The 14,239-nt window shown below is 34.6% G+C and overlaps 1 protein-coding gene across 1 annotated transcript in view; it reads right to left on the bottom strand.

Moving 5' to 3' along the window:
* Positions 1-11,461: 11,461 nt before the first annotated feature.
* Positions 11,462-14,239, bottom strand: part of LOC120626538 (probable cytochrome P450 304a1) — a 28,567-nt gene continuing 25,789 nt past the window's right edge. Inside the window, exons 8-9 of the mRNA XM_039894082.1 lie at positions 12,814-12,955; positions 11,462-11,798 (exon numbers count right to left, since the gene is read on the bottom strand). Coding sequence (XP_039750016.1) covers positions 11,614-11,798; positions 12,814-12,955 — 327 coding nt within the window. The 3' untranslated portion in view covers positions 11,462-11,613. The remainder of the gene's footprint in view (positions 11,799-12,813; positions 12,956-14,239) is intronic.

Raw genomic sequence — 14,239 nt, 5'->3', positions numbered from 1 at the left:
TTTCATAGAAGGCGACCTTTAACTGATTCAGAATCTGAATAGCACTGCTGCTAAGACTTTTTTTTAATGTTAACTTTTGTATTTAATAATTATTTTAAGTTTTCTTTTGTTTGTATGTACCAATTTTACATGTATCTTGGAATAAATAATTTTATTAAAAAACAATTATTTAGAATTTTCATCGCTGTCTCTGTAAACTTTAAAAGGAAATAAACATTTTATATAAGTAAAATAACTATCAATAGTTTTAATAAATGAAGAAGTTTATCTATTTCGTATTATTTTCTAGCATTATTACCACTGTACATGAATTTTGACCCACTCAAATATCCAACCTGGTACATAAAAAAGGAAAAGTATTGTGAGCGTGACAGTACCCATGCGCAGTAATCCCTTCCACCCGAAGGTCAAAGCCAAACTCTCGCCGCGCGTACTGTACCTATGTGCTATTTTGCTCCGGAAAATGACACGATCCGTTGAAGGAGTCACGGGCTACAGCTAGTATGTTATATAGCAACGATCGTTATAATATACCTACTAGAGTGCACTCCGACAGACGGATAAAGTTCAATTTATCTGTCTGTCACCTAAATAATCTCTCGCCCCACGCGGTCAATAACACCAGTGACAATCCAGTACAAAGAAACTTTGTAAATAGATAAAAAAATACTTTTGTAATGAGCGAAATATAAAATACCTATATTAAAATTGAGAATTAAAATTCGTAGGTATGTTGAAATACCTTAGTACGAGAAAATAGGTTCAATGTTTCCGTAGCTATAGTTGTTGCCTGCGACTTCGTTTTCAGAATTCTATAATCTATACTTATAATGAGACTGTAACTCGAAGATTTCTGTACATTTAATATATTTTGAAAATTTTGATAGGGTGATGCTGCTTTATAATCGAACGCACCGTTCAAAGACTTGTGTCTCCAGACTATTTGAATGAAAGATTGTTATGGAGAAAGCGTTATTCAATCCAGAAAACTACTGAGGTACTTCTATTAAGCTATAAGCTATATTTTTCAGTAACTTAAAAAACATAATATATCTATAGTTATAATAAAACTGTAACTGGACGATTTCTGTACATTTAATAAATTTTGAAAATTTTGACCGGGGGATTCTTTATAATCTGAGTCCAAAACAGATTTTTATTTAATTTTTGTCTGTTTGTCTGTCTGTCTGTTTGTCTGTCCGGGCATCACGTGAAAACTACTGAACGGATTAAAATAAGATTTGGTATAGTGGTATTCCGGGTCAACATATACGATACTTTATATGGCGATAAACCGTATCGGAATATTTCCTCCGGGAAACGGAATGAAAATTTTTAACAATTTTACTTCATATCTCCGTTAAATTTGAACCGATTTTAATAATTATTTTTTTATTTGAAAGTGTATACTAAAAAGCATGTAGCAGGTAGGTAAAGTCTTCCACATTTATAATAGTAGTTTCACCGCGGAGTCGTAATGTTACAGGACTTTAATACAATCCAACACCCGTTTTATCCCTTTAGGGGTTTTATTTTAAAGAAACTCTTAGCGGATATCACCACCCTAAAACTAAACTACCTTCTATATTTTTATACGAACAGCATCACGCCTTAACAGCTTCTCAACTTGAACCATACTGCTCCTATTTTGGGGCTGGTTCTTCCAACTACCAGTGAAGCCTTGGATTCTGTGGATCGCCTTGCTTGAAGACTCATCGGTGACCTAGCCAATAAAAAACTTCTGAGTTTGGAGCAAGGTTTTCTACCTTTCGGTATTCTATAAGATATATTTTTGAGAATGTGCTCAAGAACTGTTTGATAGAGTTCTCCAATCACTTTTTCCATCGATCCGCGAGGCACCGTAAGGATCTGCTACCGTACGTGGTTGTTACACTATGGACACGTACGTAGCGCTTTTTATTTGTTTGTTCATAAGACACACCAGCAATTAATTGTAACTACATTCATAAAAAAATTAAATGATGTATTAGAATTACAAATTCTGTCTAGTGTCATTGCAATAATCAATTATAGGTCAATGAAACGTTTATTAATATTTCAGAGCACTTTGAATATAAAGATAAGGTTTTTGGTATTTGATGTATGGAAGTAAGGCAAAAACACGTTAATTCATATTTAAAGTAGACTTACGTGGTGAGTTATTATTCTTTCACGGTGGTGTGGTGGTTGTTTACAGCATTAGCGTTGTATCTTCGGTCACATTATAAAAAAATAAAACTTAAATACATAAGTATTTTACTAAAAACTATTAAACTTTGCATCCTCATATTTGATTCGCACTGCAAATTTCTAGAATGCCTAAGGGCATTCTAGAAATTTCCAACTGGAAGCTGTAAGCAGCTTCCAGTTTCTCCACTACCTATAAAATGATAACGTTATAATCAAGAGTGAAAAGGCATTTTCTAGGCAAGCACGCTCCACCTTAGCCTTCATGATTACTTACCATCTGGTCAGTGGCGTGCATAGAGGGTATGCACAGGGTATGCAATGATATAAAATGAAGAAAATCTAAGGTAGGTACGAGTAATAAATACTTAAGTGTAGGCTTTTTAAAACTCTTACAATGCCTATTCTTAAGTTTTTTATAACTGAAGGTTTTCTGCATACCCTCTATGCACGCCACTGCATCTGGTGATATAACAGACAAGCGCTAGTCTATAAATAAAAAAAAACTAATTAAAGAAAGAGGTTTAATAGAATATTAGATGTTATATACCAATCAATCAACCTCTCTTCTTGAGCTGTGTTTAACGCCTTTGGTTGCCTGGAAGAGTTCGCTATGTAAGACCGCCAAATTGTATACTGTGTTTTGTTAATTTTTTATTTATAATTTTACTATACATATTGTTATGTGGTGTATAATAAAAGTGTATTTATTCATTCATACAATAAGTATATATGTGGTAACAAACTTTAAATGTTAAACAAAACCAACTTTCCAGCTTATCTAGCCATGCATTTATTAATATCACAATTACCTTACACGATATTTATGTATAGACGTAATTAATTTATTTGCGTAGACAATAGATAAAAAGTGTAATTATTTTCCTTTAAATATTATAAATATGTAATTAAAACTTTCTTAATAGTTGTTCAATGTAAAGTCAGCATCCCCTAAAGCGAAGTGCGTAGAGACTAGATAGTATATTGCCGAAGATCTGTTTGGTGCAGCGTATTAAGATTAAAGAACTTGAACATTACACCGTGCAGATTATCTTGATTTTCGTGGAGTATAGCAAATTATATAATGTTCATTGTCCGCAATGGAACATCTGCTTCTATCCAATATCCAATATCCAATCCTTATTGGTTTTGTTTTACAACGTATTTGGCCTTTGGGTAGGGCTCTTTTAGTTCTTTCTGTTAGGTCTTCGTAAGGAACGATGTCGAATGCGCGTTACCCTTCTAAGATCTTACGGGGTTATCACAGTCAGACTTTATTAGGGCAGAGTTCGAAAATCGGTTGATCTACGTAACACTTCATAAAAATCAAAAGGAGGTAATAGTCGGTTCATTGTCCAGTAGATAGATAGGTGATTATGTTTGCTCATTGCTCACGTAATAAAAAAACGCTAATCGAAATCGCAAGACAAGACAGACAAGACAACTCATTCAAGATTGATATATTTTTATCTTAATTAATAATCAACAATAACATCAAAAAATTTTAGATAAAAAAATAAAGTAGATAATCAATAAGACATCCTTATCGACTGATTAGAGATAGCGCTACTAAACATAACCTGACAGAAAGTTTTCGTTAAAGTTTATTACGGTTTTTTAAATTATATAATTTTTGCTCGACGTTGACGAGCTCACGTTGAGTAAAATTTTTGATTTGGTAAATTTAACTACAAAGGTTTAAAAAAATGTCTTGCTGCTAAAAGAAAAATAAGAATTTTCTTACATATTTTCATCCCCTATTTGATGCCTTTGGAACTGGAATTCTTAAAATTTGTAAAACACATATTTCTTATTTTTAAATCGAAAATCTAAATTTAAAGTTTCATGGATGTAACTTGAAAAATAAATTGATAAATGAAGGATTTTATACAAACTTTCATCTCCTAATTTAATCCTCTTAGGGTTGGAATTTTCAAAAATCCTTAGCTGATGCTGACGTCTAATCGTTAGAACTGTGCGTTGATAGATCAGTCAGTCAGTCAGTCACCATTGCCTTTTATATATATAGATAAAGTATATAAAGTTATTATTTCCTCGGATAAAAAGTAGCTTAAGTTACTCTCTGTCTTTTAACTAACTTGATGCCAAAAATCAAGTTGATTGGTTGCTTTCTAGGCCATAAAGGAAGGACAAACCAACTCACTCACACATTTTTAATATTTAGCAAAGATTTCGAACCATCTTATACTTGTTTCTTCGCTTGTTCGTTTCGTTTTGTTCTTTGTCTAATTTGTACTTTTATGTTATACTAGCTGTCCCGGCGAACTTCGTACCGCGGATATTTTTTTCTATGAATGTTATATTTCAATACTTATTATTCTATTCAGGTCTAGGAGGAATCCAAAAAATCAAATATCATAAAAATTGGTCTAGCCGTTCTTGAGTTATAAATGGTGTAACTAACACAACTTTCTTTTATATATATAGACTAGCCGTTTCCCGCCCGCTTCGCTGGGCGAATTGAAAAAGGAAATAAATTACATTTTATGTTTCATTTTTATTTTATTTTTTCATATTTTTATTATTCTCTTTTTTTTTATTTTTGTATGAACATAAATAGGCCCCGCGGATAGAACTGTAAGCATCGATATTGTTTAGACTTACTCAAATTCCAAATTCCATCGATTTAGCCTGTATCTTTCATCCAGGTGATTTTTCTCACTAATATTCATTGTAACTTTCAATGTGCAATCATTATAACATTTCCGTGCCTTTCTTCCAAAAATTAATAATAATTGACATGAAGAAAAAAATTTGAAATGAGCATTGAAAGTTTAAGTTAAAGTCATTGCAAGTCTCATATGTGAACTAAAATTTTCTCCGTGACATCAATTTTTTATAGAAAATTAATTGTGCATGTTTTTTATGAATTCTATTGGAATAAGTAACTAAATTTATTTTCCACATCTCATGTGCTTGGAAAATGCATTCATTTTAATCTGTTACATTTCCGCGATCCCGCAATAAAAGAATTCGTCGGTTATGTAGTCTGCAAAAGTAAAATGAATGTCAAATTCTTAGTCCGTTGATTGGATAGCTACATGTAAAGTTAAGTTTTTGAAACCTCTCAATGACTTTTTCTCCGCTGCCAAAAAGACGATTGTTGTAAGGAAATACACGAATATCCCTACATACACGAAGATCCCCACCAAATTTGGTCTGTAGAAGTTACAGGTTAGAAATCAAAATTTTAGATTTTAACACCCACCCCCGCAATTCCTGTCGGAAGTAGACTTTATTGAAATCCATTTTGAGATGTTCTTTATGTGAATAATAAAAGATTCCTACCATATTTAGAATTTTTAGAAGCTATATTTCGAAATTGAATTTTTTTATTGTTAACACCCACCCCCGCGAAGCTTATTGGAGGTGATTCATTGTAAAATCCGCTCGAAGATCATTTTTATATTACATATAGAACACTCTCACTAAATTTGGAGTCTATAGGAGCTATAGCTTGGAAATTGAAAATTTTCATTGTTAACGCCCCCGCAATCTTCTTTGGGGTGGGATATCGTAAAATTTGTTCATAAATCATTTTTACATCACTTATAGAAAATTCCTACAAAATTTGGAGCTTGTAGGAGCTTTAGCTGGAAAATTAAAAATATTAATTGTTAATACCCACCCCTGCAACCCCCTGTGGGGTGAGCTATCGTAAAATTCGTTCATAGCCTATTTCTACACCTCTTACAGAAGATTCCTACCAAATTTGAAGTCTATAGGAGCTATAGTTTAAAAACGGGAATTGTTCATTGTTAACGCCCCCGCAATCCCCTTTGGGGAATGAATTTCTTAAAATCTATTCATAGCTGACCTCTACATAGCAAAAGTAATATTCCTACCAAGTTTCACGTTTCTAAGTCTTATGGTTCCCGAGATTTCGTGGTGAGTGACTATAAAGATGGGAATTCTTCGATTATCATCGAAATTTTTTACTTTTTATCGGGCTTTTTTAAAATTTTCTTACATACAAAACTTTCTCCTGACAATTTTGAAGATAAAAAAAAGCCCAATTGGTCCAGCCGTTCTCCACTACCGTGAGTAGATTCTTAGCTGAATGTAAAAAACCATAATCCGTTTAATACACTCTGTTGAAATCCATGAAAACAAAAGAATCAAGAGAAAATGCTTATCTTTTGTTTTTATTAGCGGGATAAATGTTCATAAAAGTAAAACAGCAATAAAAAAAAGAAGGAATGTTGGAATTCAAAAAATAGATAGCCATAAACCATCTAGGAAAAATTTCGCATCGAATGGTGGTAGTTTCATGTCGATACGATCAGTGGTTTAGGCGTGATTGAGCCTCAAACGAAGACCATTTTCATTATATATATATAGATTGTGATGTTGTTTCAAAATTAGTTTTTTTGTGCAGTCTAATTTGGGTTCTCATTATTTGCGTGTTCTCGATCACGTTATGCCTGTCCAAAGGTTCCCTGGCGGTTATAACAACTAAGCGAAAAAACCGCCTTTGTACCTACTCTACTCTCTTTGAATTTCCTTTCCATTTTAAGAATATTATACACAAAGCCACTGAGTAAGTTTGTTTTAAAATTATTACTCATTGTTCATCGCTTAGGGTTGTAACTGACATACAAAATAAAATATCAACATTTTTTATACTTTTATTTTTCCGGTACAAAATATATTCAAATTATACTTTTGTTTATCAAAATAAGGTTTGTACTATTATATATTACTGTTTTTTAACCTTCATAGTCTTAAATTAATTTTTTACAATAATATATAAGTCATCATCATCATCATCATCATCATCATCATGTCAACCAATCGACGTCCACTGCTGGATATAGGTCTTTTGTAGGAAGTTCCACAATACACGGTCCTGATGTCATCTGTCCACCTCGTTGGGGGCCGACCTACGCTGCGTTTACCGGTGCGGGGTCGCCATTCCAGACCTTAAGACCCCAACGTCCATGGGTTCTCCGAGCTATAATATCTAAGTAGCAGTAGGAATATGTTTTTAAAGAACCTGTTTAATAGCCTAGGCGACACCAACCTGGTTGCTTTTTTATAGTAATAATTATTGGCGGATCAACCACCATGGCCCACTTGATGAAGTATCCAAAAACATCGCTTACAACCAGAGAAACACTTCGCATGGCATGCAATGAATACGTTCTACAAATCGCTGACCTGGGTCCATTGACCTGAGGTCCATTGAGCTTGTATCTAATCTTTATGTGCATGTAATAACACCACTCCTTCAGACTGGAACATAGCCATGCCTGGCCGCAGAAATAAGCATGGCGTACTTCTCCGGGCGAGATCTGCCACAAAAAGCTCTACCACTTATAAAAAGACAAAAATATACCTTCTTAAAATAAAACAAGCTAACGCTAAGCGATTTAGTGTGCCGGTGCGATTTCGCGTAGAAACCGATTGGGGGTATGACTAACATACTAGGTTAGTTTAACCAACAGGTAAGTCCGCTACAATCTTAGACTTACTATATTATCGCTTATCACCAGGTGAGATTGCAGTCAAGGGTAAACGTGTAGTGGAGAAAAAAACATCCATTTAAATTACTACTACTGCTAGTTTAGAAAAGGCGAAGAATTAGGATACTATTTAAGTAGTAAAAAAGTTATCCACTTGAAGGAAATTACTAATGTCTAGGATTGGGAATGCTGGAATAAAGTCACTTAAATAAATATCCTTTGAGTACTTTAAAAAAAAACTGGGCCTATATTTCACCAAATTACTACAGAAAACAATCATTTAATATTTTTTCGTTTTGTATAAAGTTTTTGTTTTTAGTTCTTTAGGACCCATACATGTATAAGTTCTCTAGTTCCCACCGTATATTTTGTGCGAATCTAAAACTATTGTCTTTCTTTTCACAATCTTTTGGTGTCATAAAAAAGGATGAATAAAGAATAAATATTTACAAATAGGTAGTATGTAGTAGCTGTATACAAGTATACAAAATTATTATATAATAATCGATAAACGAGTAATCAAAATTGGTACACAATAAACCTGGAATAATAACTTATTATTTACGTGCAAGTTCTCGAAGTAAACGCATGAACCGTATCGAAAACTGTGAGCCCTGACATATGCAGGGCTCCACTGACCTCTATGAATCATACGAGTTGAAGGTAGTTAAATGCATCCACGTATGGAGTGACAAAGCCTGACCGTGAAATGGATGTTCTTTATTTAATTATTCCTGGTACTTGACATCTTTACAGATAAATAATATTGGTCATGCACATTTTATTAATGAGTGTAAGATCTGTTTTCAATTCAGAGGCATAGGGTAAAAACACACTGAGCGTATGTTGCGCCGTTTACCTAATGAACATGTTTTGTATGTTTTACTGCAGTTGTGCACGTGTTTGTATGTTTTACTGCAGTTGTTTAAAATACGCCGTGTAAATAAATACACGCCGTGTAAATAAATACACAACGTGTCACAGAATTACGAAATAATATTAAAGGATACATAAGTATGTTTAATAAGGAATCAGCCTGTAAAAATAATTAATTAAAAGAAGAAAATTTATTTCTCAATATAAACGAATTCAAACATTCTAAGTATTTCATTATGACAACCCTATTGAAGATAAAAGACCGACACGCGCATAGTACCTACGATACGCGACGCGTACCTTATAAAGTTATAACAGTCACATGACTATAATTTTGCATGTCTAACTTCACATGCAAAATTATAGTATATCTGAATTCTATAATTTTGGATATATATCTGAATTCTTTCAGTAAAAACTACGGCAGTGGTTTACTCAAAAACTATTAGGTTTTCAGTTCCACAGATAAGTCTGAGAGACAGAAAATAATGGTACAGGCTTTATAGGCAATGAAGCCTGTGAAGTATTATTTCGGTTTTCATTTACACGTTGTATATCGTTATCGAACAATTACCACCGACTTAGCGAGATCGATGAAAAACGAATTCTAAGTTTTTATAAATACATACTTTCGTAGATAAATGTGCTTTTGAATTGAAATCTTATGATATTATGTTAAATAATAAAATATTTTTCCATATAAATGTTTTGTTAAAATGAAATTAAGTTCCTTCTTCTGTAAAGTTTGCTTGTTATCGGTTACGCTAAGTCGGTGGTAAAGGCTCGATATTACCTACTACTACTAGGCAACTGAATTCCAATAGACCTGAGAGGCTCATTGCTTTATTTAATGCATTACAGAAAAAAAACAACAAACAACCGACATGCGAGACTTCCAGGCCCTGTTTCGCCCAGCGTAATCCTAATCCTTTATACGAATATTATAAATAAATACTAATATTTAATATAAGATACTAATATACTTATATATATTTTTTACACCTTTTTATTATTTATTTTTTTTACTTAATACACCTTTTTTTACATTTTACTTGTAAGTATGTACTGATTGTGTTCGTTTTATTTGTTCTTTTTACAATTTATTTAATTTTTTTACTAAAATTTAACTCTTAGTTATAATAATAACGCAACGGGCGACGACGCGGTTGTTTGCTCAGTTTGCTACTGGAGCAGACTGAAAATCAGCGCTGAGCATTGTTGCCAATAAGGCACAGCTTAAGACTGAGTTTGCGGCCATTCGCCATATTTATAATAATAAATTGGTAATAATTTAGTTCGAGTCCTTGTATTATACAATAGAGTGTGGCACCAAAGTATTATTATTATAAATGCGCTAGTTTTTTAATTGGTTTGTTAGTTCTTCCTTCACGCGTTTACTTATCTATATTTATAACTTGATTTTTGTCACAGAGTTGGTTGAAAGTACGGAGAGTAACATATAATCCCAGCAGGACTAGCATAGGCAGGAGACAAAAATTATATCCCCCGATTATATCCCCTGACAAGGGATATAATTCACGTGTCATCCTGATACAGCACGGGAAAAGGGAGCAGGAGAAGTTTCCCCCCGTTCATATTACATATACATTATTTCCACTTGAGAGCTAGTGCTCTGAGAGTTGATAAAGCTGTGGGAGAAAATAAATTATTATCCTTTCCCCGGGTATATAATTGTCTCCTGCCCATGCTAGCCGTGCAGGAAAACAAAAGGTTGCCACTAGATTTGGAAAACCCGTAATAAACGCGGTATGCTAGTGTATATTTTGCACGTTAAAGCATGCAGTAGTGATCGGCGAGCAGCACAAGATACACTACGTGTGTTTCTGGACTTACACGCGTACTTTAAATGTCTATAATCGGTTAATCCATCGCCTGGCAATCTGTAGCAAGCGATATTGCAAGTGACGAATTATTCCACGTGTATGTTGAAATTCTTAGATCGCATGCAATCTGGGGCACGTAGGTACACTCGAGTACATATGATGTCATCCGTTGATAATACATATATGCATATTTTACTGATGCAAGTGACATGCACACACCTACTGTTAACACTAGTCACTAGTGTTACAGTAATTTTATAAAGTGGGTTTTAATTGAACTTCACTGATCACTATAAATTCATATTGGTTATATATTTTATTCAATTGATTAGTATTTTTACAAATACGCTAATAATTCTTATGGACTCGAACGATGCAAATATACCTTCCGTTGTCTGACTGGGCAATTCTACTTGCACGAGCATTCTTTTATGTCGCGTCTCGTTGCAAACGAGGCATAGCGATAGACCGCAGCGACGATTATATTATAATGTGTGTTAGTATGGGACGGCGATTTTGAAGCGATGGATCACTACGATTTGGGTGCAATTGATAGCTGTGATGGATATATTTTAATGAATTTGGGGGCGTACGACGACGTATTTTTATATTAATATTATAAATGATTCAGTGATACTGCAGTTGTTTGTTTGTCCTTTCTTACGACCTGAATAAATGACCTTTTTGGCATTTAGTGAAAGGAAGTAAAGTAAAATAGGCATATAACGTTTTTGTCTCGGTAAAACCAACGGTTCCCACGGGATTTGGCGAAGGACGGGCAACAGCTAGTTGAAAATATTGGTTTTAAACAATATCGCGGTAAATACGCGATTGATAAATTTCTTAACGACATCTCTCACCAGAAAGAAATATTCCAAAGATTGTTTAACTATAAAATTATGTTGAAAAAGAGCAATCTGCTGAGTTTCTTGCCGGCTATTCTCGGTAGAATCTAAAAAACAGACTCACTTGACGTTTCAAAAATTCTTATAAACTAGGCCTCCTTGAAATATATGAATTTTGAATTTTGGTCAATTTACCTCCATTTTTCATTTTTATCCCAGTAAAAACAAACAGTTCCTATGCGATTTATAAAAAGCTTAATAAAGGTGGACGAAGAACGCTGGCAAAAGTATTTTTGTAAGTTTGAACGAATACGTTATGTTAACGTTTTTCCGCGTGGCTTGTGCCTAGGCAGAGTATAAAATATTTGTAGAGGCTTAGAATCTGGGCGTAACGCGGACCCAGAACTCCGGCAACGTGGTGATGATCCCCTGTATTCTTTTCATCGGCTTCTGCAACGGCTTCCCATCCGCCGTTGAGACGCTGAATGCTTGCATGAATCCAGAGAACACTTGAAACATCGATTGCCGAGCGAAGGTTTCTCCAGCGCAGAGCCTTTTACCTGCAAAATTGTACGTTAGTAGATAAAATTGAAATAAGACTCCTTAGAAACAAATTAGATTTCTGTAAACATTATTACGGAATTTTTGCAGTGTCAACCAAAGCTTGGTCAAGCAAGATTATGCGAAATCCTACCTGTTATTTAGCGACAATCGGGCATATAAAAAATATACTCTAAAACTGGCGTTATATTAATTTATTTTTCAATTAGCCTACTCTTACTAGGCTCTCTCTGTAGTTTGCTAACTAACCTGTTTTTTATTTATAACAAAATGACTCACATATCCGTCTAGCCCACGTAAATAGTCGTTTTTAATTTGCATTCACTTCCCTAGTTTATACCTAATCAACCAGTTTCCAGTCATAATAAGACAAACCCGCCCTGTCTGCCGTCGTTGTTTGAAATTTTCTAACTATAAACTTACTGTTAAAGGAAAGTTATGACTAGTGTGATACCATAAGGTTCCTTTACCTCTCCTCTGGCTCCTCGTGAAATGGGGTTTTCAGTCGTTTCTTAAAATTGCAAATCAATGAATTTACTTTTACAGAAGGAAAGTTATGACTGGTGTGTTAAATAAGGTTCTTTCTCCTCTCCTCTGACTTCTGGTGAAACGGGGTTGTCTGTCTGCCGCCGTTACTTAAAGTTGTATGTCTATAAACTTACTGTTAAATTCAAAATTTAAAAAAAAATTAAAATTCAAGAAGGAAAGTTATGACTGGTGTGTTAAATAGGTAAGGTTTCTTCACCGCTCTTCTAGCTTTTGGTGAAACAGAGTTTTCCGTCTGCCGCCCTTACTGAAAATTGTATATCTATAAATGTATTTTTAAAGAAGGAAAGTTATGACTGGTCTGTTAAATAAGGTTCCTTCTTATCTCCTCTAGATCCTAGTGAAACGGGGTTATCCGTCACCCACAGTAATGCAGAGTTATTTTACGCTCTCGCATTTATTAAAGAAGCTGCAAGTTGAAATGTGCCATTACACTGCAAAGAGTTTAGGATTTAAATATTCTCTCACCTGCTCCGAACGGAAGAGATTTATCCTTAGATACTTGCAGCTGCCCATTCTCGATGAAGCGCTCCGGCCGGAAGTTTTCTGGATCTCCCCATGTTTCTTTATCGTGGTGCAAAGTTAGGTAGTTGAATGAAATGACGGTATTCTGTAATAAAACACCCATATCAAATGAAGGGTTTAGGTATCTCATTATACATATACTACTCAGTCTTTCAACATCCAACAGCCCAGCGAGTCGCAAAGCTGACGTGGCAATGGAACTCGGAGAACCGATGGACGTTGGGGTTCCAAGGTTCTTGAATGGCGACCCCGCACTGGTTAACGCAGCGTTGGACGGCGACCAAAGAGACGGCCAGACGACATAAAACGAGTTGCTGGGAGCCGCTGGAAACAAGCGGCCCAGGACCTTGGATTTTGGAACTCCCTACTAAAGACTTATGTGCAGCAGTGGACTTCAAAACGAACACACAAACTCTTGTTATTCTCCTGGTTTTCGCGGAGTATAGCAAATTAGGCTTAATTTTTATAGTAACTATATCATGGAATTGCCCAAAATAACGCCTGCTTCTATCGAAATTGCTTCAATTAAAAACACTGCTTCAAAGATTTAGGGGTGAATACCGGGGATCGAACTCGGCCCCCCGAAATGGAGGGGAATTGTTAAGTTTTAACCACTAAGCTATTACCGCTTTTTTAATTAAGACTCGATAACACAAATACTTACAACAACATAATACATGCAGTAACGGTTACCGCTTCACTGATACACAAAAGACCTTAATAGATCAATATCACTACTAAATAGTATAAACAAAGTTGCTTGCCGCTGTCTGTCTGTCCCTATATGCGTAAGGGTTTTAATATTGTATAATACATGCATAATATACGAGAGAAATACTGATGAATGTTACGATTTCTAATGTAACGTAAATAAACACATTTTTTGTGCGCATACATTGCAAGCGCTGGCCGAACTCTACGAGATAGATAATGTATTACGGTATTGTACACCTTAAAAAGGTCTACAAAAGTCCGCTATGTTGTATGTTTGTCTCCAAAGGTGTATTTTTTCTTTCACATTTCACAAAAAAATTATGGGTTATTAACAAAACAATTATAAATAATACAGTAATATTCCTTATCCAATTAAATACATAAGATACGTTGTGCATATCATGAGAATCAAAATTGTCCATTACCGTATATTATTAAAAAATTAAAATCTTATAGGATAAAAGAGGGGGAAGGCGGGGTGGCGCGGGCGGGCGCGACATCCAACTCATACACACTTACATAAATTGCACCCATGCGAAGGCGGCGCGGGTCGCTATAGGTAATTTTATACTGGAGGATAGACAGATATTAGCAAGCACATTTCTTGTTGTTGACCATGTGACCATGATATTAACTAATAAATCTTGGCGCGTGT

The sequence above is a fragment of the Pararge aegeria genome, chromosome 9 (genome assembly GCF_905163445.1).
Source record: "Pararge aegeria chromosome 9, ilParAegt1.1, whole genome shotgun sequence".
Taxonomy (NCBI): Eukaryota; Metazoa; Arthropoda; class Insecta; order Lepidoptera; family Nymphalidae; genus Pararge; species Pararge aegeria.
Note: the sequence above shows the minus strand (reverse complement) of the source record. Positions and strands in the feature narration are given on the sequence as shown.